At 36.2% G+C, this 24,282-nt stretch overlaps 1 protein-coding gene across 2 annotated transcripts in view; it reads left to right on the plus strand.

Moving 5' to 3' along the window:
* Positions 1-1,594: 1,594 nt before the first annotated feature.
* Positions 1,595-24,282, plus strand: part of APPBP2 (amyloid beta precursor protein binding protein 2) — a 51,289-nt gene continuing 28,601 nt past the window's right edge. The window contains exons 1-2 of one of the 2 annotated variants that reach the window (XM_074261996.1): positions 1,595-1,682; positions 1,836-2,143. In XM_074261996.1, coding sequence (XP_074118097.1) covers positions 2,006-2,143 — 138 coding nt within the window. In that variant the 5' untranslated portion in view covers positions 1,595-1,682; positions 1,836-2,005. Of the gene's footprint in view, positions 2,144-24,282 lie in introns of both variants that reach the window. The other variant, XM_074261997.1, reaches the window with a different exon arrangement.

Raw genomic sequence — 24,282 nt, forward strand, 5'->3', positions numbered from 1 at the left:
TAATAAGAGTATTTTGTAAGTTGTATTCATAATTTCTTTATGTGTCTTTATAAGTGGACTCAAAAGCATTTTATACTTTCTGTCTAATGTTCTCCATTCTTAACAATAAACCAACTCTTTACTTCAGAGGAAAATAGCAATGTTCTTTTCCTATCTTTGAAAAAATGTTTTAAAAATTTGTTTTCTGAAAAGTTTTACTATCACATCCTCAAATAATAAATTGCTCATTAAAGTCTGCCTCCCCTTGGGGGCAGCTAGGTGGCGCAGTGGGCAGAGCACCAGTCCTGAATTAAGAAGGACCCTACCAATCTCGTGTCTCAGACACTTAACACTTCCTAGCTATGTGACCCTGGGCAAGTCACTTAACCCCAGCCTCAAAAAAAAAAAAAAAAAAAGTCTGCCTCCCCCTCAGAGAAGTTAGGTCCCAATTCCTCCAGCTTTTTAGATGTCAGATATTCCTATCTCCTTTTTTGCAAAACTATTATTATCATTAAATTCATAATAATCATCATAGAATTATTTATAAATTATATTAATTTTCCTAATATAATATATTCATTAAATTATATTATATAATTATTTACAAGCAATAATTTATAATTATTATTATTAAATTACACCATGTTACAAATATTATATAATTATTATTAATCACAAAAAATATTTTGAGATCAATATCACATCCCCAATAGTAATCCCATAAAATTCCTAGAAAAGATGCTGCATGAAGTTTTTGAAACACAAACTGAAAATTATATTGCCAAGTACCCCATAATAGAATAACAAATGGCTATCGTTGGCGATAAGGAGGCATCGAGGGAAAAAATGCTCTGGCAGCTGTTTAATAGTATAGCCCCGACCAAAAAATTAAGAATTGCAATTTATATTTCTGCCTCATCATTCTCCCTTACCATAGTATCACAACTCTTTCGTTTCTTTTCAATTAATCAACCAACATGCGTTAGCCGCCACTACAGGTCAGGCACGGTGCTAAGCAGGAGACCATCACTAACCAGTAACCCAGCCTCCCACCGCGCTTCCTGCCTGCCTCGCACGCTCTCGGATCTCTCCCTCGGAGCTGCTTTGCGGAGCGCTTCTGTGCATGGCCTTACTTCTGCCTCGCTGCGCCTGCTTGTCCCTTTCTCTGGTCTATGCAAGAAGCCAGAAGTTTCAGAACACACTCTCGGACAAAGCTCCCCGGATTTTCCTTTCGCCGGACAATTCCTACTTCTCTGAAATCCGGGCAAAAGAAGTCAGGTTGGAGGTCCTACCATAGGAGCGCGTTTCCTCTCCCCTTCCCACCTGACAAACACGCCTTCCCATCTTTCCTTTCAACCTTAATTTCTTAATGGGCAGTAACAACTTCTTTTCTTCCTCGCTATCTTTATTTTTTTAATGACGTCCTCCTCCCTCCCTCAGTCCTGAGCCTCTACGTTTTTAGCGAACTCCGCTCCTCGGCGCTCCATCTCCAGCTCCGGCCATCCGTCCCACCTCCAACCTCCTCCCGCCCATCCCCGCTCCTGTTCGTCAGCGCGCCGTGACGCCATCACGCCGTTCGCGCAGCCCCACCCCCTGCAGAGCCCCGGACTCGCTCAGGATCTGCCGGTTTCCCTGAAACCCGGAATGTGAGGCCCTCCGCCCGGGGCCCGTCCCTCTCCCTTCCCCTTCCCTCCCCCTCACCCGCGCCCGGCACCGGCCGCCCGCCCCTCCCCGGATCGCTCCCCCGTCCCCCGGGGCCGCCCTCGCCCTCCCGCTGTGGGCCGAGTCCTCCCTCGTGACTGCCGCCGCCCAGCCGAGTCCTCCGGGGCCAGGGGAGGAGCTCGGCACGGAGGGAGGCGGGGGCCGGCGACGGCGGCGGCGGCGGAGGAGGCGGAGGCAGAGGCTGAGGCAGCGGCAACCCCTGGAGGAGCCGGAGCAGCCGCAGGAGCAGCCCCGGCAGCCCCGGCCCCGGCCGCAGCAGCAGCAGCTGGGGGAGGAGGAAGAGAAGGAGGAGGAGGGAAGGAAGATGGCGGCGGTGGAGCTGGAGTGGATCCCGGAGACGCTCTACAACACCGCCATCTCTGCCGTGGTGGACAACTACAGCCGCTCCCGCCGCGACATCCGCTCCCTGCCCGAGAACATCCAATTCGATGTCTACTACAAGGTCAGAGTCGCCGGGCCGGGCCGCACTCTGTGCCCCAGCGCAGCCCGCTGCCCTCTCCCAGCCCCCGCCTTGGTGCACCTCACCCCACCCGTGTTACTCCTGTCCCCTCGCCCCTGGCTGCCCCGTCCCTCCTCTCCCCCCCCACCCTCCTGTTTATCTCGCCTGCTACTCCCCGCCTCTCCCGCTTACCCCGGCCCCTACCAGTCCATCCCCACCCCCGCCCTCCCGAGCTACTGCAACCCCTTCCTCATCTCTCTGCCGCCCCGCCCAGCTGCACCCCTGCCCTCTCCCCTCGTCCCGTTCGGGGCCGAGGTCCCTTTCCTTGCTCTGCACTACGCTCCGTGCCGACCTCTGCATCCCCCCTCCAACTTCTCTCCCCTGCTGCACCCCAGACCCGCTCCTCGCACCTCCAGCACCCCGATCTCCCGGGCCGCCTGCCGGGCCGTAGTCGCTTGTTTGGCATATCTCGGCTAGCTTTCGAGGCTTCTCCGCCCCTCGGGGCCCCCAGGCTTTCCCTAGGGACTCTCTGCATCTTCGCCTAGTCCTCCGTGACATTTCCGGGCCCACACACACACTTCAGCCTCGCCGGCCCCATCCCGGGCCGCACTTCGCGGCTCCTTCTCCTTCCCCCGAGGCTCCCCCGAGGCTTGGGGTCCCGCCCTGCGCCTCTCCCTGGGGGGAGGAGGGCGTTGGGGAGTCTGCCTGTCCGTCTTACCTGAAAGTCCTTTCCAGCTTTGACTCGCACCTCTTAATCATCTCTGTTACATCTCGTTCCCTGTGGTAAGGAGCGTGGGTTAGGATGGGGATCAACTGGTGGGGAGGGGAGAGGGCCGAGGGAAGCGGGCCCAAAGTGCTCGGCCCGAGCAGTTCGGGTGACGCTGGTGTCGTTCTCCGGAGTCCGGTGGCGATGGGCAGCTCTGGGAGGGCCGGAATGTGGGGTGGGTTTTGCCTTTCTTAACGACCGCTGCCAGGTCCTGCAGTTTAATAAAGGGTTGTTGATGGAGAGGTAGTTCCTGGGTCTCTTCTCACATTTCCCTCCCCGCCAATTTTTTGCTTCTTGTGTTGTAAGTGTAAGTGCCCTAAAGCAAGGACACTTTTGTCCTGTGTTTCGGGGAATGCGGAATCTCCGCCAGAGGCGTTTTTTTCCTCCCAAATTTAAATGGGACCATTGCATTTATTCTGAGAGCCTTCTCTCTTGCTGGATCATTTAAAAACTGTACTTTATAGTGCAAATACATGAACATGTTTTCCATTCATTGACTTTTTTCTCCCTTGTGGCATTTAACCATACTTAATTTTGCAGGAAAATATTGTTTCTTAAAGTTTGTCACTTCTCCAATCTCCATTTCTCATTTTTAAGAAATCTACTTATCCCATACTGTGTAGTGTTTAATTGATAGAGAAGGTACTTATTTTTAATTGCGTGTAGTCTTCATAGGTACTCTAGCTTTCACCATCCACCCCCATGATGTTTCCCATTAATTAGCTGGCTTTCAACGTTCTGCTAAATTCAGTTGCTTTCTGCCACAGTTAAAGATGAATTTTTCTAAATATTTGACAGTTTCATTTTGGTCTTACATAGTAGCACTTTTTTAATGCAATATGTGCTCTTACACATCTTTTGACATAATTTGTATCTGTACAGCTAAAAATGTTTGGGATAATTAAGTCCATACTACTGCAGGGAAATCTAGATTTTTAGCTGAATGTTTCTCCCTTGGTCATTTTATTGAATTCTTGTCACCATTATAAATTTTTTTTATGTCTGCCTTTGTGCACCAAAAAGGGGTGTGTGTGTGTTTGTCCAATTGGAAGTTTCTGAAAATATTTGGATATGTACTGTTAGCCTTCACTTATAATTGAAAGTATCCATTGGTGAGAAGGTGCTACATTTATTATACATGTAGTTTAAACACCTTCGTCTTTGTGGATAAGTATTGTATTTTAAGTCAATATTCTGCGATAGTAAGTTACTAACTAGGCAATAACACTAACTTTTTGACCAGATCTTAAGTCATCTACTTTTCATTGCATTTGGTAACTTTAGGTATTGAAGAGATTTAACACTACCTGTGTACAGGATTTGAGACTAGCATAGGAATAGGGACTGGACCTGTGATTTCATTGATGGAGGGGCTCCTACTAAATTACAGGCCTCTTTAGTTGCTCAGAGCATCCTAAAATTTTTTGACTTGTCTCAAATCATTGGGTGTATCAGGGTTTAATTTGATACCAAGGAATATTCCTTTTTAAGCTCTCTACCTACTTTATGCCCTAACTTTTACAATATTTTAAAAGAATTTGGGAATTGAACCAGTTCAATTAGAAACTCAATCCTGTTTTCATTAGTGTTTATTATATTTTGTCATTTTCTGGTATTTTGTTCAGATAGTGTTTGTGGAATCAATAACTTTAATGATGTTCTTAGAGGTATAATTTAATGTAACTGTTCATTTCTACTTATGATTTCACATTTGTTTACTAACCTACTTCTGTAATTATTGATAACCTGTTAGGAATAGGGTTTTTAAACAAGATATGCAGATTGGTTATAAAAATAATAGCATACAAATCTTAAATACTAGTGTCCATCTTGAGTTTTAATAAGAAGCACTTATTTAAAATGACATGTCACCTTAAATGGATTGTAGTTGTTATAGATTGTAGTTTGAGTTCTCTATCCCTGACAAATGAATATCTTGTGAAATTAATGTATTGAAAATGTTCTTAGGAGGCTGAATAAAGAAGTTTTTATGGCAGAATCATAGCCATCTGGAACACTAAATGTTGATAATGTATAATCATATTTTTATTTATGTATATATACATATATGGAGAGTTGGTCTTTATAACTGAAAAACTTTTACTTTTTAAATTAAAAAATAACATTCTTTCATGTTTTAGTTATTCTTCAAGGCTCCCTTCACTTTTCCATTGTAGAATTCTTTCTTAGTTAACATTAACAATTAAGCAATATTCCATACCTTATACTCCTTTACCACTCTGCTGAAAATAGCAATGTTTCAGCTATTCTCTCATCACTAAGATTGGACATTAATTTACTTTTTATAGTTGTGTGTACTCTTCTCTTGGTTCTGCTTTACATTTCATGTTTCATATAAAGGATTTTACTTTGTTTTTTCTTGCTTGGTTGGCACCTTTGAACTGTTTGATGACTTTTCTCAGTTACTTAAAAAATTTACAAAATTACAACTATTGTTGATGGCAGTCACGTAAAAGAGTATGAGGGATGACTAGAAATAGTTTGGTCAATTGAATAAGGTAAGAGTTTTCTTCTCAATTTTAAGATATTTCCATATCCAACCTCCTGTTATTTTCCTGATGAATTAGCAAGAGGCTTAAATAGAGAAAATGAAAGAAGTAGCATAGGGACCCAGTTTCTCTAATTCTCAAATCACTACTTTTTTTACTTGTAAGTCTGTTGATATAATTACATTTAAGTTGAGTGAATCTCATAATTTCAGGGAAGATTATCCATTGAATGATGAGTGAAGAGATCTGAGTCTTGAGTAGTATGTTGACAGGAACTAAAGGTAGACCAGAAATAAAAACCGGAATAAAAGAGGCAGCCTGTGGCCTGTTTTTCTTGGTAGATTTTTCTAGGAAACTCTTTTGCTACATTTGTCTTTTTTTTTTTCCGTATAGAATGGTCAGCTTTGCCTTTTCTCATGCCATTATGTAATAAAAACTTTTTGTTGATTCCATAGGATCATATTTATAAGCATAATAAAATGAATCATTTTGTTTAATTTTATAAGGTTGCTTGACCCCATTTTTCCATAATGTTTTAGGAGACATCAGCTATTACCTCTTCCCCTTTCTTTCCCTTTCTCCCTTCTAATTTGCTTTAGATATATTAGTAAACTTGATACTAGACTTGTTAGAAGTGTGTATAAAATAAGAATAGGTTTTGGGTTAAGATTGGGTTTTGCCTAAACTTTAAGACATGGACTTTGTGATCTTTATCAGTTTCTCTAAAAAGTCCCCTTTTAATTAATAAATAGTATCGAGCAAAACAGATGAATAAATGTCCACAGGTCTGAAAAGTGTATGCCTCATTGTGTACCTGTAGCCCGCCCACCTCTCTGCTAAAAAATGAAAATTTTGCTTCACTGTCATTCCTTTAACATAATTTTTTTTTATAGAAATTGCAATATAAATTGTCATTTAAGAAGTTATTAAACTATGTGTATCCTTTGTCCCACCCATACCACTACTAGATTTATACTTCAAAGAGTAAGTGAACCTATGTGCACAAAAATATTTATACAGCTTTTATGGCAGAAAATAATTGGAAAACGAGGGGATGCCCATTAATTAAAGAATGGTTGAACAAGTTATGATATATGAATATATTGGAATGCTATTGTACTATTAATAATATTGTATTCAGAGAAATCTGGAAAGACTTGTATGAACTGTTATGGAATGAAGTCAGTAAAAGCAAGAGGATGATATATAACATAACAACAATATTATAAAGATAATCAACTCCTAAAAGACATAAGAACTCCAGCACAATGACTAACCACAATTCCAAAGGACTCTCTGAAACATGGTATGAGTCTTCAAATAGAGAATTGATGGACTCATAGTGCAGATTAAAGCATAGTTTCTTTTTTTTTTCCCCTTGTCTTTTCTTTTTCCATTTTCTTCCCTTTCTTAATATGATTAATATGGTGAATTTGTTTTTCAGGATTCAATATATTTGTAAGAGCCACAGAAGTCCATTTATTGTAATATTAGGGTTATTGATAATGGTAATTTTCAGTAGGAATTCTCTGAGAGAATGTCCAATTTCTATGGTTTAGGAATTTTAGTAAAGGTTAATAGTAGTGATGGAGAGATGAGAGAGATGAGCATAGTGACTGTTTTTGCCAAATAATGACACTCTCCTGAGTGCTTTATTCTAGTTACTATTTACTATTCATATGATCTTAGGAAAATTATCATCTGTAAAATGGCCTTTCTAAAATAATCATTGAGGATCATGTGAAGTAATTACCAATTCCTGAAGGATTTGTTTTAACTATTTCTCTCATCTGTCTTACCACTATTCCTGCTATCTTGGACTATAGAAATAGCTTCTTAAGTGTTTTTTTTTCTATTTTCCTGCATATCAGATTTGTGAATTGAGGTAATGTTACTTGAAATCATCAGTGACCACTTCCAGTCCATCTAGACCTGGCATTTAAAACCTTCTAAAGTCTGATGCTATTGAACTTTCCATACTTTTCTCGTATTTGTATGCCAAGAGTCAAACTGGTCTTTATTTAACCAACTCTCCCTTACCACTATCCATGATCAGATCTGTTGAATTTCCTATTGAATTTCTTTAAATCCATTCTTTAAAGGACAGTTTAAATATTATCTCCATGCAGCCTTCCCAGACTTTCCTTTTCTCAGATTGGTAATGACTTTCCTATAGAGCTTATGGTGCATTTTATTGTACAGTTCCCTAATGTGGTTACAGTTATTGTTATCTGTATTTGGATTTTAATAATTTTTAATCATTTTTGTTGTAAAAACAATAGATATAAAAAAGAGAAAAATTTTTCACTTCCATTTACCTCCTATTCCCCTTCTCAGTGTAACAGATTTTTCTATAGCCTTTCTGATATTTATTCTTCATCTTTGTCGGTCTAATAGGAAATCTTTTTTCTCCCATCCTTCCCTTACAATATAAGCTCTTTGAGGACATATACTAAGTCTTGTTAAAACACTTGTCTTCCTGAGCAGTGATCCTGATGACAAAATAGGAGCTTTATAAGTGTTTGCTTATTTTTAAGGAAATACATAGATCATTTGTGTACTGTATCATATTGGTTCAAATATAGACTATGTCCCCAAAATGAGATCTCTCTTTTTTAAATTATATTTTATTTTTCCAAATATATGCAAAGATAGTTTTTAGCATTCACCTTTGCAAAACCTTATGTTCCAAATTTTTCTCCCTCTCTTTCCTCCCCAAGACAGCAAGCAATCTGACACAGGTTAAATGTTTGCAATTCTCCTAAACATATTTCCATATTTATCATGTTGAGCAAAAGAAAAAGAAAAAACAGATCAAAAGGGAAAAAACTTAAGAAAAAAATCCAAGTAAATGAACAACAACAAAAAAAAGTGAATATATTCTTCTTTGATCCACATTCAGTCTTCTTAGTTCTCTCTCTGGATGTGGATGGCACTTTCTATCACAAGTTGATAGATTGAAATTGCCTTGAATCACCTTAGCATAATGGAATCTTGGTGAAGAAAAAACGTTTATATAAAAAGAAGGAAAAGGACCCAAGTGTTCAAAAATGTTTGTAGCAGCTCTTTTTTGTGGTAGCAAAGAATTGGAAAATGAGTAGATGTCTATCAATTGGGGAATGGCTGAACAAGTTGTGATATATGAAGGTAATGGAATATTTTTATTCCATAAAAAATGATGAACAAGCAGATTTTAGAAAGGTCTGGAAAGATTTATATGGAACTAATGCTGAGTGAAAGGAGCAGAACCACTAATACATTATATACAATACCAGCAAGAACGTGCAAGGATTGACCATGAAAGACTTGGTTCTTCTCAATCTCTCCCAAGGTTTTTCCCTTTTGCTCTGATTTTTCTCTCTTAGCATAAAGAAATGTGTATTAAAAATAAATTTACCAGGATAAATAAAAAAAGAAAAATATTCATATAGCTATCAAACAATAATCACTTATAATTATCATATAAGTTATATGCATGGCACACTGCTAAGTTCTGGGAGTATGAAGATGATCAGTCACATTACTTGCCATCAAGGAATTTTAAATTGAGATTGAAGATTCCAACATATAAATGTAGAATCATAAGACAACTGAGAGACTCAGGGTACTTTGGGAATATTTAGGAAGAGAGTAAAGAATTAATGTTTTTGCACACTGCTATAAATCAGTACTGAATATAGAATATAAAATAAAAGCTACATAGCATAGTGAATAGAAGATGTGATATTAGATACTGACTCTAGGACCATTTGCAAATTATTTAAACCTCATTGCACTAAACAACTGATGAGTTAAAGATAAACTTGATATACATTAATGGAAAGAGTTTTCATGTCAATGGTTCCTAATATTGATAAAATCACAAATCTGAATTTTAATTTAAAAAAAGAAAAAAGGCACAGACTATAAAATCCCAGATTTTCAGTCAATAATCATTTATTAAATATTGCCAAATGAGCCCTTACCTTGGGCAAGTCTTCAAATCAGCTTTTTCATCAGCATCATCAACAACCAATTTTATAGAGAAAGGGAAAAAAAATCATCATCCTCTTCTTAAGGAGTTAACATTCTAATGGGGAAAAAATATGCAAACTGCCCTATATACGAGATATATGTAGAATGTAACCAGCAAAGCTAGGAGGCAGATATGAGGAGCAGAGAGCATTCCAGGTCTGTGGATACAGCCAGTAAAAATGCAGAGTCTGAAGATGAAATATGTAATGTATATAGCAAGGAAACAGGTATTGTTGGATTACAAAGTACATGGAGTCGGTTAAAGCATAATAAGACTGGAAAGATAGAAACAAAATTGTGAAGAATCCTTAAATGCCAAAATAAGTATTTTATATTTGATTCTGGAGATAATAGAAAACCACTAATTTATAGGGGAAAGAGCGATAACATGCTGTGCTTTAGAAAAAGGCACTTTGATAGATATATGGAGAATAGATTAGAGTGAGTAGAAATGTGAGGCAGGGAGGCCATCCAGAAGATTATTGGAATAGTCCAGGTATGAGGGTGTGAAAGAAGGTAGTAGGTGTGTGAGTCAAAAGAAGAGAGATATAAAAACAGCAAGTTTTGTTAACAGATTGGATCAGTGGTCTAAGTGATAGTGAATAGTTGAGGATGATACCAAGTTTGCAAACCTGACTGAGTGGTAAGATTGTGGTGCTTTCAACAGTGATAGAGAAGTTGGAAAGAGAGAAATGTTTAGGGGGAAATTTTTTCAGTCGTTTTTCAATCATCCAACTTCCCATTTGGGATTTTCTTGGCAAAGTTACTGGAGTGGTGCATTGGCTGCAATGCTGTACTTGAGTTCAAATTCTGCCTCACGCTGATATTAGCTATGTGACCTAGGCAGGCCTCTCTAAGCTTCAGTTTCCTCATTAGTAAAATGGAGCTAATAATAGCTCCTGGGCAGCTAGATGGCACAGGAGATTGAGAACCAGACCTGGAGTCATTAAGATTCATCTTCTTATGTTCAAATCTGGCTTCAGATACTTAGAAGCCATCTCAACCTGAACAAATTACTTAACCCTGATTACCTGAGTTTCCTCTTCTGTAAAATAGGCTGGAGAAGGATATGACAAACTACTCCAATATCTTTGTCAAGAAAATTCCAAATGGGGTCATGAGGACAAGTTGGACTTGACTAAAAAAAAAACTACTGACCAGCCACAAGTTGTTGTGAAGATCAAATGAATTAATATATAAAGTGCTTTGCAAACCTCAAAGCATTAGATAAATGCTACCTATTATTATCATCATCATATGACAAGAATTTTTTAATTTTTAAGTGTATGTGTTAGAAAGTAATCAAGAAGGATGGTTATTGTGAGAATAGTATTCTTGATAGTAATAGGAAAGTTGGGAAGAGTTGGGGGGAAAGATAAAATTTTGTTTTGGCTCATTTGTATTTGAGATACTTATGGAACATCCATTCAAAATGTTCATTAGACAACTGTGATATAAGGCTGGAGTTTAGCAAAGAAGTTATGGGTGGATGTGTTCCAAATTCAAAGATGTGGAATCAGCTGTATAGAAATGATGAGATTACCAAGTAAGATAGAGGAAAAGAACTGGTTCCAGGACTGCCTCAGGGGGTATCCAGGGTTAATGTCTAGACCTTATTGAAGGGTACTGAAAGGAAGAGAGAACTAAAAAAGAGAGAAGAGTTTCCAGAAAAGTATGATTTTAGTGTTAAAGGGTACAGAGAGGTTAAAAGAAGGCCATCAGATTTTTTGCAACTAAGAGACAACTGGGGGGCGGAACCAAGATGGTGGAAAGGACACACAGTTCATTCTGAGCTCCCCTTCTACCTTCACTACTGATTTCCAAATTCAGCCTCTGAAATGGTGCTTGACTGATAGAATCCATGAATATTGGGAGTACTACAAATTACCAGCCGGAGATCTCCAGAAAAAGACTGTCTTGATCAGGTGGAAGGAGGCCAATGCAGGCAGGGAGGCAAACATGGAGGTTAATTCAGGGTGAGCAGACCAGGGACGGGATGTGGTCTCTTCAGGTGGAGAATTTGCAGGGAGGACTCTACCACAGGTTGTCTACTCTGCTTTGGTTGCAAAGTAGTAGATTAACAGAGAAGTTACACAAATGCCAAAGGTAGAGTGTACCCCCAAAACTCCAGAATTTAACAGGACCTGGCTACACCCACCAAGCACCGGGAGTGACTCAGCATGACCACAGAGCAGCTGCATTCCCCAGCAAGGGGCTCTGTCCAGGGCAGTCACACTTCCGCTGCAGGGGGCTCTTCTTAGGACAGTCACATTTCTGCAGTGTGGGGGTTCTTTCCAGGGCAGTGGCCCTAATGCTGCATGGGGCTCTTCCCAGGGCAGATGCACTTCCACAGCTCCGCTGCTTTTTGCAGCCCATTCGCAGGACAGCTACTGTCCATCTATTCCTATTCTGTAGAGGAAGCTGGGAACCTCTTTGTCCTGAAGGCAGATCCCAAGGGCTTTTTTAAAAATGAGTAAAAAAGCAAAGTGAACTCTAACCATAGATAGCTTCTATACAGAAAGAGAGCAGATTTCCAACCCTGAGGAGTCTCAAAGCAGATAGTCTCCAGAGAAAACCCCAAAGGGGGATATAACCTGGTCCCTATCATATAAGGCTCTCCTAGAAGAAATTATAAAAGATCTTAAAAGAGAGCTAGAAGAAAAATGGGAAAAGGAGAGAAGCTTTACAAGAGAGTATGGAAAAGGCATGTAATTCATTAAAAGAATGATTTGATAAAGTGGAAAAAGAAAACAACTTCCTGAAATGTGAATTGGAAAAGGTAAAGAACTCCCAGGGAAACAGAATTTTTAAATTGGAAAAGATAAAGAACTCCCAGGATAGTAGGATTTGTGAATTAAAAAAAGAAAATAACTCATTAATAATAATAATAATAATAATAATGAAATGGAAAAAAATCCCATAGAGCAAAACAACTCATTTAAAAACTCAATTGGGCATATACAAAAAGAAGTAAAAAAATTTAATGAAGAAAATAACTCATAAAAATCTGAATTGAACAAATGGAAATGAATGATTTGTTGAGACGTCAAGAATCAGTCAAGCAAAACCAAAAAAATGAAAAAATAGGGAAAAAATGTTAAATATCTACTTGGAAAAATGACAGACTGGAAAATAGAAATAGGAGAGAGAATCTAAGAATCATTGGGCTCCCTGAAAATCATCATGAAAAAAAGAGCCTAGACACTATTTTTCAGGAAATCATCAAAAAGAACTGCCCAAGTAATAGTCAGAAGGTAAAATAGGCACTAAAAGCATTCATTGAACACCTTCTGAAAGAGACCCCAAAATAAAATTTCAGAACTATCAGACCAAGGAAAAAATATTACAAGCAGCCAGAAAAAAACAAACAAATAAAGAAACAAAAAATTCAAATAGTGAGGAGCCACAATTAGGATCACTCAGGATCTAGCAGCTTCCACATTAAAGGATTGAAGGGCCTGGAATCTGATATTCCAAAAGGTAAAAAAACTTGGAATGCAATCAAGAATAAACTTCCCAGCTAATCTGAACATTTTCTTCCAGGGAAGAAGATGGACATTCAATGAAACGGGTGAATTCCATTTTTTCCTAATGGAAAAAACCAGAACTAAACAAAAAATTTGACCTCCAAACATAGGATTCCAAAGAAGCAAGAAATGAAACTCAAGAAAAGGGAGAACTTTCCACCAATGAAGAGGAAATTAGAGCAATAATTAGGAGTTACTTTGTTCAATTATATGCCAATAAATTTGATAACCTAAGTGAAATAGATGACTACCTTCAAAAATAGAGGCTTCCCTCTTTATAGAGGAGAAAGTAAATTGCTTAAATATTCCATTTTAGAAAAAGAAATAGAACAAGCTATTAATCAACTCCCTAAGAAAAAATCTCCAGGACCAGATGGATTTACATAGAATTTTACCAAACATTTAAAGAACAATTAACTCCAATATTATATAAACTATTTGAAAAAATAGGGAATGAAGAACTACCAAATTCCTTTTATGACACAGACATAGTACTGATACCCAAACCAGTTAGAATGAAAACAGAGAAAGAAAATTATAGACCAATCTCCCTAATGAATAATGATGCTAAAATCTTAAATAAAATATTAGCAAAAAGATTACAGAAAATCATCCCTAGGATAATACACCATGACCAAGTAGGATTTATACCAGGAATGCAGGGCTGGTTCAATATTGGAAAACTATTAGCATAATTGACTATATCAATAACCAAATTAACGAAAACCATATGATCATCTCAATGGATGTAGAAAAAACATTTGATAAAAATCCAACATCCATTCCTATTGAAAATACTTAAAGAGATTAAAGGAATTAGAGTAGGTAATGAGGAAACCAACTTATCACTCTTTTCAGATGATATGATGGTATATTTAGAGAACCCCAGAGATTCTACTAAAAAGCTATTGGAAATAATCCACAACTTTAGCAAAGTTGCAGGATACAAAAGAAATCTACATAAATCATCTGCATTCTTATATATCACTAACAAAATGCAACAGCTAGACTTACAAAGAGAAATTCCATTTAAAGTAACTGCCGATAGTATAAAATATTTGGGAATCTATCTGCCAAGAGAAAATCAGGAACTATATGAGCAAAACTACAAAACACTTTCCACATAGATAAAGTCAGATCTAACCAATTGGAAAAATATTAAGTGCTCTTGGATAGGGTGAGCAAATATAATAAAAATGACAATACTACTTAAACTAATCTATTTATTTAGTACTATACCAATTAGACTCCCAAAAACTTTTAATGACCTAGAAAAAATAACAAAATTCATCTGGAAGAACAAAAAGGTCAAGACTTTCAAGAGAACTACTGAGAGAGAAAAAAAAAAAATCAAATGAAGGTGGCCTAGCTGTACCAGATCTAAAACTATATTATAAAGCAGTGGTTACCAAAATCATTTGGTATTAGCTAAGAAATAGACTAGTTGTACAGTGGAATAGGTTAGGTTCACAGGACAAAATAGTCAATACCCATTGCAATCTGGTGTTTGACAAATCCAAAGACCCCAGCTTTTGGGATAAGAATTCACTGTTTGAAAAAACACAAAATAGATTGATTATTGATCACAAAATAGAAAATTTTGATTATACTGAAAAGCTTTTGTACAAACAAAACTAATGCAGACAAGATTAGAAGGGAAATAATAAATTGGGAAAATATTTTTATGGTCAAAGGTTCTGATAAAGGCCTCATTTTGAAAATATATAGAGAATTGACTCTAATGTATAAGAAATCAAGTCATTCTCCAATTGATCAAATTGGTCAAAGGAGATGAACAATTTTCAGATGAAAAAATTGAAACAGTTTCTAGCCATATGAAAAGATGCTCCAAATCATTATTAATCAGAGAAATGTAAATTAAGACAACTCTGAGATACCATTACACACCTCTTAGATTGGCAAGGATGACAGTAAAAGATAATGCTGAATGTTGGAAGGGATATGGGAAAACTGGGACACTGCTACATTGTTGGTGGAATTGTGAATACATCCAGCCATTCTGGAGAGCAATTTGGAACTATGCTCAAAAAGTTATCAAACTGTGCGTGCCCTTTGATCTATCAGTATTGTTACTGGGCTTATATCCCAAAGACATTTTAAAGAAAGGAAAGGGGTGGTATATGATTGTTATGGAATATTATTGTTCTGGTAAGAAATGACCAGCAGGATAATTTCAGAAAGGCCTGGAGAGACTTACATGAACTGATGCTGAGTGAAATGAGCAGGACTAGGAGATCATTATATACTTCAAGAACAATACTATATGATGATCAATTCTAATGGACATGGCTCTCTTCAACAATGAAATGAACCAAATCATTTCCATTTGTTCAATAATGAATAGAACCAGCTATATCCAGCAAAAGAACTCTGGGAAATGAGTGCGAACCATTACATAGAATTCCCAATCCCTCTATTTTTATCCACCTACATTTTTTATTTCCTTCACAGGTTAATTGTATATTATTTCTAAAGATAATTTTTCTTGTGTAGCAAAATAACTGCATGGATATTTATACATAGATTATGTTTATTATGTACTTTAACATATTTAACATGTATTGGTCTACTTGCCATGGGGGTGGGGGGGAAGAGGAAGTTAGGGAAAAGTTGGAACAGAAGGTTTTGCAAGGATCAATGCTGAAAAATTACCCATGCATATATCTTGTAAATAAAAAGCTATAATAAAAAATTAAAATAAATAAAGTTGAAAAAGAAAAAAGAGACAACTAGGGACTTGAGGGAAATAAGTTTCAGTTGAATGATGAAATTAGAAGCCAGATTGCAGAAGGCTTATAAAAGAGTCAGAATAGGAGGTGAAGGCTAAAATGGAGTTAGGATCAGAAGAGGAGGAGAAATTAAGTAAAAAAGGTAGCAGAGATGGTAGGATCAGTTAAGGATTTTCTAGGGATGAGAGAGACATGGACAAACATGTTTGTGAGAACACAAGAAGGAACCAGGAGATAAAAAGACTTTGAAGACTAGCTCATGGAGAAGAAATCATTTGTGCATGTTAGCAGGGTTTGCCTTGACTTCAAAGAAGTGACAGTAGGGGAAGACAAATAAGTTTATTTGACAGGAGAAAGGAAAGAGAGGGAGCTTTTATCGCTTAACTTCTGCTATTTTATGTGATGAAGAAATGAGAGGCCAGGAGAAGGAAGTATTGTGGGAAATTTGATAGGTTTAAAACAGCTTTTGTAGTGAGGGGGAAAGCAAATATTGATTAGAATGGTATAAAAAAATATTACCTCTCTAGGAGGACAGAGTTAAAATAACATATTGAGAATATTTATGGGACTCACTTAGCAGTTTCATGATTTTAAAAAATGTTTAATGATAGCTTTTTATTTTCAAATACATGCAAAAATATTTTTCAACATTCACCCTTGCAAAACCTTGCATTCCAATTTTTTCTTCTCTTCCCCCTCTCCCCTTCCCCTAGACATCAAATAATCCAATATAGGTTAAACATGTGCAATTCTTTTAAACATGTCTACATTTATCTTCAACATAGAGAAGAACTAATCCAATTCCAATTGATCAATGCTGGACAAAATCAGCTACATCCAGAAAAGGAACACTGGGAAATGAGTGTAAACTGTGAGCATTGTTTTTTTGTTTTGTTTTGTTTTGTTTTTCTTCCCAGATTATTTTTACCTTCCCAATACAATCCTTCCTTTGCAACAACAACAACAAAATTTGGCTCTGCACATATATATTGTACCTAGGATATACTATAAGATATTTAATATGTATGGGAATGCCTGCCATCTAGGGGAGGGGGTGGAAGGAAGGAGGGGAAAAACTCGGAACAGAAGGGAGTACAAGGGATAATGTAAAAAAAAAAAAAAAGAAAAAAATTACCTATGCATATGTACTGTCAAAGAAAATGTTATAATTATAAAAATTAATAAAAAAATTTTTAAAACCATGTCTACATTTGTCATGATTTTTTTTAAGCTTTATTCAACAGCATATGAATAATAATGTGAAGATGGCAAGTGCTGGGAATAATCCAAAGATGAGGTATAGCAGGGTACAATCAGTGGTAAGGCAAGGATGCATGGGATAAGAATTCAAGAATAATGTAAATTGAATTGATTGCTCATAAAAATGAATCAGGGAAATTTGAGATTGAATTAGTACAGAAGTGATGGTCTGAGAAACAATGGAGGTAGAAAGATGGACATTGTTAAGAAATAGGCACCAGCTCCCTGCCCAACTCCCTAGTATTTTAAGGGAGTTAGAAGTATGTTAACAAAATTTTAAGGCCATGCTGACCTTCCTAAGTCTAGGTATACTGAGGTAACTTACATGGTTAATATTCTTCCTGTCCATTTTCATGCTCTTCATGGCTACATACTCAACTTTGAACTCCAGTGAGCTGATTTTAGAATTCATGTAGCCCATATAAGCCACAAGATAAGAATGTGTTGGTTCATCAGAATGAATAAATAACCACTGCTGCAGGGAGAACTCAGCATCTGTAATTCTAAATGGATAGTGACCCAGTGGAATACTTTTCATGTATAAATATGGGACAACTTTAGGTTTTAGGGTTGTCATCATATTTGGTTAGACTGTATTGAAGATAGTGGAATTTCCTGTAATGATACAGGTTGCACTTGTGGTTCACCTGTCTAAAAAAGAACAGCATAGTCTTCAGAGACAAATATACATGCACTCTGTTGTCTTAAGCTTGAGTTGAACAAAATTAGACCATGCCTTCATTGGATCTGTGAGCTAGAACAAGACTTTCTGGTGAAAGTGAAACATGAGGCAGGTTTTGGGGTTTTTTTTGTTTGTTTGTTTAGTACAACTCTACTTAAATATGTTCACCTATATTTTTTTCTTTTTACTAAAGTTTTTTACATTTTGTCTTTATACCACTTTTGCATTATCCTTCCCTACAAAGTTAGCCATCCCCTTAAACAATGAAAGGAAAAAGGTAAGCAATTTAGAAAAACTAAGCAACATAGCCACAAATTCTACATGCCATCATATAGACTGTACCACACAACTTGGTACCCAGAGGTACAAGATTGGAAGGAAAATGCATTTTCTTTTCTTATTTCTGCAATTAAGTTTGGTTATTATGAATATAGCAGTTCAGTTTTAATATTTTAGTAGTCATAGGTTTGCCTGCTTCTACTTATTTTATCAGTTCATTTAAGTTTTTTAAAAAATATATCTTACATTAAGATAAAATTAAGATAAAAATACATTGTTTGTGGCATGGTAATATTATATTAATATTCTATAATTTATTTAATCCCTCTACAACAGTCTACTTTGTAGTACACGACTACTAATTCTATGAATAATTTGATATACAATAGAACCTTTTTTTCTTGGACTTCCTTGGAGTTTATATCTAACAATGGCATGTCATTATCAAAAGCCAAGAAAATTTTATCACCTTTCTCATATACTTCCCAATTGCTTTCCATCAACAGTGTATTAGTGTGCTTATCTTTACACACACTCCAAAACATTCACTTTTTAAAATGTAAACAAAAGTTCCAACTCATAGTCAACAGAAACAAGTAATACTTTGAATGTTTTCCAACTGGAAAATGGCAGATGGCAGAAGGGAAACATGTGCCATCCCTGGGCAGCAGTCCAAGGAGGAACTTCTGTCATCAGAAGCTCCTGCAGCAAAGGGAAGAATTTGGCATCCTATGCTGGAGGGAGGGGAGTAGGGCTCATTAGAATACATGCCAATGAATGAATAAATGAAAAGGCATTTATTAAGTGCTTGCTATATGCATTGAAGGTACAAAGAGGAAAAACAAGACTGTCTCTTCTCAAGATTCTAATTCTAATCAGGAGAAACAGCATTTTTAGAAAATTTTAACTGTGAGTCAGATGAAATGGCCTTATAGTCCTTAAGACGCAGAACAAAGCAGATGGTAATTTATTTTAATGTCTTTTTCCCTGGTAAAACCAAGTCCGTTACTGTTATTGACCCATTTAACAATGTCATGGACTTTGTTTTTGAGAATGCTGAGTATATATCTGTTACCATTCCCTTGCTTTTATCATCACTCCACTACCCTTTATTCTTCTCCCCATATGAGTGTGTAGAGTGTTTTGAAGCAAATCCTTGATAAACCACTTTTTTCACCACCTTTCAGTAAATGAGATTTCCTAGGCAACTTTACCATAAGATCACTTTTGGGGAATGTGACAATGTTCGTTGGTTTTTTGGTAAAAAAGATACTCCAAAAAGATTGGGAACCATTGTCTTAATCTTAAAGAATACCAATCATTGAATAATTCTGCTAATAGAGATAGAACTGATAGGAATAAAAAATGGATGAATTGTTAACAGCTAGGAAGGAATTGTAATACCAGATCATTTTCAGTAAAAAGTGTTTGTCTTATTATATATATATATATATATATATATATGTTGCAAAGTACTGTACAAGGGAATTATACAAATCTTTCCCTAGTTTAAAAAAATTACAGCCATGAATATAAACCTGCAGTGACATTAGATATGGCAACTAAACAATAAATAAGCAGTACAAAATTAAATATATGTACACTATGTAAAACTTTGAGAATTTTCAGTGTGAAACATAAGAATAAATGCATAATTGGGCAACTCTTATTATAAAAGACTTAAAGAAAAATAAATGTTAAAGCATAGTAAAGTATTTTTTGCTTTTGTTTGCTTGGTAAAGATTATCTATAAAAACTTATATAAGATCTTGATTCTTGAATTCTAGTTGTATAGTTCCCTGGATATACGTGGAAGGAAAAGCTAGTGGAACTAGGTCTGTATCTCAGAGAACATAAAAAAGGGAGAAAGACCCGTATGTACAAAAATGTTTATAGTACTGCTCTTTATAGTGGTGACAAAAAAATTGGAAATTGAGAGGGGATGTTCATCAAATGGGGAATGGTTGAACAAACTGTAATTTATAAATATGAAATACTATTGTGCTATAAGGAATGATGAGCAGGCAGATTTCAGAATAACCTTGAAAAACTTATGTGAATTGATTCTGAGTGAGAGAAGCAGAACCAGGAGAACACAGCTAACAGCAGCATTGTGCAGATGATCAACTTTGATAGGCTTTGCTCTTCTCAGCAATACAATGATCTAAAACAATTTCAAAAGACTTATGATGAAAAATGCTCCAACTTAAATCTTCTGGCTTCAAGATCAGTATTCTTAATGTTTGACTCTTGACTCTGTTTCTCTTGTTTCATTTATGGATTTCCATTTTTAAATTGTATTAGTTTTAGTGATGTCTTTATGTCTTGAATTTAGTACTCGAAAAAGTATTCTTTTTTTAATAGCTTTTTATTTACAAAATATATGCATGGGTAATTTTTCAGCATTGACCCTTGCAAAACCTTGTGTTCCACCTTTTTCCCTCCTTCCCCCTCCCCCCTCCCCTAGATGGCAGGTAGACAATACATATTAAATGTTAAAGTATATGTTAAATACAATATATGTATGCATATCCGTACAATCATTTTGCTGCACAAGAAAAATCTCCAGTTGATGATATTAAAAAGGTATGCACAGTTTGATAACTTCAAAAAAGTATTCTTTAACCTTTGTACTCTGTGATTCATCTAATTTTACTTTTTGAAATTTTCTTTGAGATGTGATATATCCATCCATATTTCTCAAAGAACAGTTAGAAACAGAAAAACTTGCTTGTTCTTTCTTGTAGTTTGTAGAAAGAATGAAAATGAGCATATAAGTAGTAATCACAACTAAAATTAAACATAGATCCTGAACCTGTACAGAGAAGAGGTAGTATGGCACATAGTGGGAAACAAAAATTTGATATGTAGTTAGTTCTTATCCGCAGTATTTTTGCCATTAATGTTTTGAGAACCATAAAGTTATTTCCAGTAGATCTGGTGGTGGTTGTTCTTCAAATGTTTTTTTTAACAATTGGATTTTTAAAAAAGAACATTAATTATGAACATAGGGAAAAAGCAGTTTTGATCCAAGAGAATTTTAATATTTAGTATTTGGAATCTGTTCTTGATTTTCCTGTTTTGTCAGTAAGATAACTGTGAGGTGCAGAGAACTCATGTTCTTTGTGTTTTTGGCTCATTAATTTTGCATTCAGATTGCTATTTATCAGTCATCAACAACATTCTTGAGCACTTAGTGTTTTTAGCATGATGTACTTGTCATTTTGGGAGACAGGGGTCGAAAAATTGTGAGGAAGACGACCTTTACTTACTTTTCTTTCTGTTTGGGGAGAGAATAAATATATAAAAACGATTGGGTTGGTTTTCCCCAACTCTGTTAAATAAAATATTGAAAGGTTTAAAAGAATAATAATTTTATCTTAAATATCAGTTTCCCAGTTTTAATCTCCAAACTGTGGACTTAATAGCTAAATTTATTTGAATCTTCCTCTCCATTAGAGATATCTAAATAGGGAAGATTCTTTTTATATCACTTTCACTTCTGAATGTATCCCTAACCTTGAATGCCCTTACTTTGCATTCCCTTATTGAATGGTATATCCCTAGGAATAAAATTTTTAAAAGAGGACAGTTGAGTAGTTCATCACAACTATCCATCACATCAACTAACAGTTTGGGCAATTTTGCAAACCCATAGTTTCTCTTTTGTGCAAAACGATGGGGGAGACATACAATAGGGAAAGTACTGCAAGGTACTTAGAATAAAAGTCTTTTTTTCCCCCATAAGTATTTTATTTTTCCAAATACATGCAAAGATAGTTTTCAACATTGACTTTTGCAAAAAGCCTTGTATTCCAGAATTTTTTCACACTCTTCACCCTTCCCAAGACAGCAAGCAATCAGATATAGGTTAAACAAGTGCAGTGTAGAAGGCTGAGACATGTGAGTAGAAGTAAGTGAACCAGTAGCTGGGTGTGGATAGTGATGAGGACAACCTGTTGGAGAAGGGAAAAAATAAGATCAAGGATACATGGGTTGATTTTGGAAAAGGAGAATCTTATCAGAAGTCACCTCATCATCAGAGATTAAAACCAAGAAGAAGATAGTGTGGGATAATGTCAAAGTAATATAAAATGAATGACAAAAGAAGAGAAGGGAGCTTTTGAGAATAGGTTTAATTTTTTTTTTTTAATTTTGTTAAAATATAAATTAAGGACCTCAACTGAGATGGGAATTCAAAAGAGTTGTTAAGAAAGAATTGAGGATTGGAACAGCCTATAATGAATAGAAAAGGGGATCTGTTAGTATCAATTACCTGACCACAAAGAAGGCATACTTGAGATTGGCTAGCATATATTTTTAGTGACACCAGTCCATTCTGCAACAAGTTGAGGAAGAAAGGGAGAAGGATTGTGGGAGTAGTGCAGATTTGTGATTTAACAAGGCATAAAAGGACAAGAGAACAAAGGAACCTAGAAAATAGAGTTGAATTGGTTCACCAAGTTGTATTACATGTTTGATGTTTTTGTTTTTTTTTATGAGAGGTGGCACATAAGGGGAAAAAAAAAAACATTTCTTGTCTCTATTACACCTAATTACCATCTTGTTTCTTACATTCTCTTTCCATATTTTTCACTATACATATTATGCATTTTTTCCTGTTCTCTCAGAGGTCAGCAGTGATTTTCTTAAAATTCTCTCTTCCCCTGGCTTCTCTAACACAGCTATTCTCTTATTTCAATAGTTGCTTCATCATCTCCTCTACAGATTCTTTTTTTGACTTCTTAATTGTGGGTGTTTTTAGGTTCAAATCTAGTGCTGTTGTTCTATGAACTTTCTTTCTGTTTTTTTTCCCCTGAGGCTATTCAAGCAATAACCAAATTTGAAATCAGCACTGGACATTTAGATGCATGATTCTGGAAATTTCTTCTCTTCCCCCCTCCCCCCCAGGCTGGGGTTAAGTGACTTGCCCAGGGTCACACAGCTAGGAAGTGTTAAGTGTCTGAGATCAGATTTGAACTCGGGTCCTCCTGAATTCAGGGCTGGTGCTCTATCCACTGCACCACCTAGCTGCCCCTGTTCTATGAACTTTCATTAATATTATTGACTTCTTTTTATATGCTTGTTTAGTTATGAAACTAAGATTAAAATATGTAACATTTTCTTTCTTCTCCTTCCCCATCTCTTAAAAGACAGACTTTCTTTCCTAATATCCCTCTTTTCTACCATTCTCCCTAGCTCTCAGCTTAAAAGTTGAGCCCCTTTGTTTGACTCTAATGTTCTTTAAGTTCAGTGAGGAAGTTCTATCACTTTCTATTTTGAATCTTACATCCTATATATTCTTTTTGCTCTGTAATCTAGGCTTCATGCTTGGATTACTTTAGTCTACATTCTGGTCTCTGTCTTCTCTGTTCTGTTTCTAGAACATGAAGCCACAATTAATCTCTCTAAAAGATTTGTTTTTTTAAAATGTCATTTCTGCTCAAGAACCCTCAGTGATGGTTAACTGCACAACAATATCAGATTTAATAGTTTGTTTAAAAATCTGGCTTATCTCATTTTTCCAACCTTATCAAGAACCTTCTGTTTCATCCTGGCCAAATGCTTTCCTTCTCACCTTTGGTCATTATTTTCTTCTACCTAGAATGCTGGGTTTTATCTTTTTCCTTTTATCTCACCATCCTGAAGTTTCTCCTACTTTTCCTTAAGACTCAGATTAGATAGCATATCCTTAAGTTTCTAAATTTGAGAACCGGAATGAATTCTATTAATTGTAATCCCTTTGTTTAAAGTAATATAGGCAGAAGAAGAAAAAATTTACTCTAGAAAATCCCTTCTTTCTCCACTTACTCCCATCTCAAGCCTCAGACAAGCCATCTTATGTTAGTAAAATTAAAATTTATTGAAAGAAAACAGGAACTATTTCATATATCTATTTCACGTAGATATGTGACATTTTAAAATAGATATTTTTAGTACAATTCTTCCCAATTTATCTGGAACTGTTGTTTTTGGAGTCTTAAGTATTGTGTTTTGTGGTGAAAAAATTTGTTGGCATTGGTTAGCATCTTGATCATTTTTAAGTAGAATTGTTCATTTATATCTGGTGAATAGAAAAAAACTATAAATAAAAATTTCAGTAGACATTCTATTTTTCAGAATGTTCTATTATATATTATGAATATTATCTCTAAAGGACAAAGGAAAATGTCTTATAACACTTTCCATAGCCCTTTGTATATATTGTATAAATATTTTGTGTATTGTACAAAGTATATTGTACAATTACAATATTGTAAAGTATGTTGTACTTTGGATTAGTAGATCATTAGTATTTTTTTATATAACTGACTTTTCCCCATAGTTTTAAAATACATTTATAAAGGAGTTATG

Source organism: Sminthopsis crassicaudata, chromosome 4, assembly GCF_048593235.1.
Source record: "Sminthopsis crassicaudata isolate SCR6 chromosome 4, ASM4859323v1, whole genome shotgun sequence".
In the NCBI taxonomy this organism is placed as follows: domain Eukaryota; kingdom Metazoa; phylum Chordata; class Mammalia; order Dasyuromorphia; family Dasyuridae; genus Sminthopsis; species Sminthopsis crassicaudata.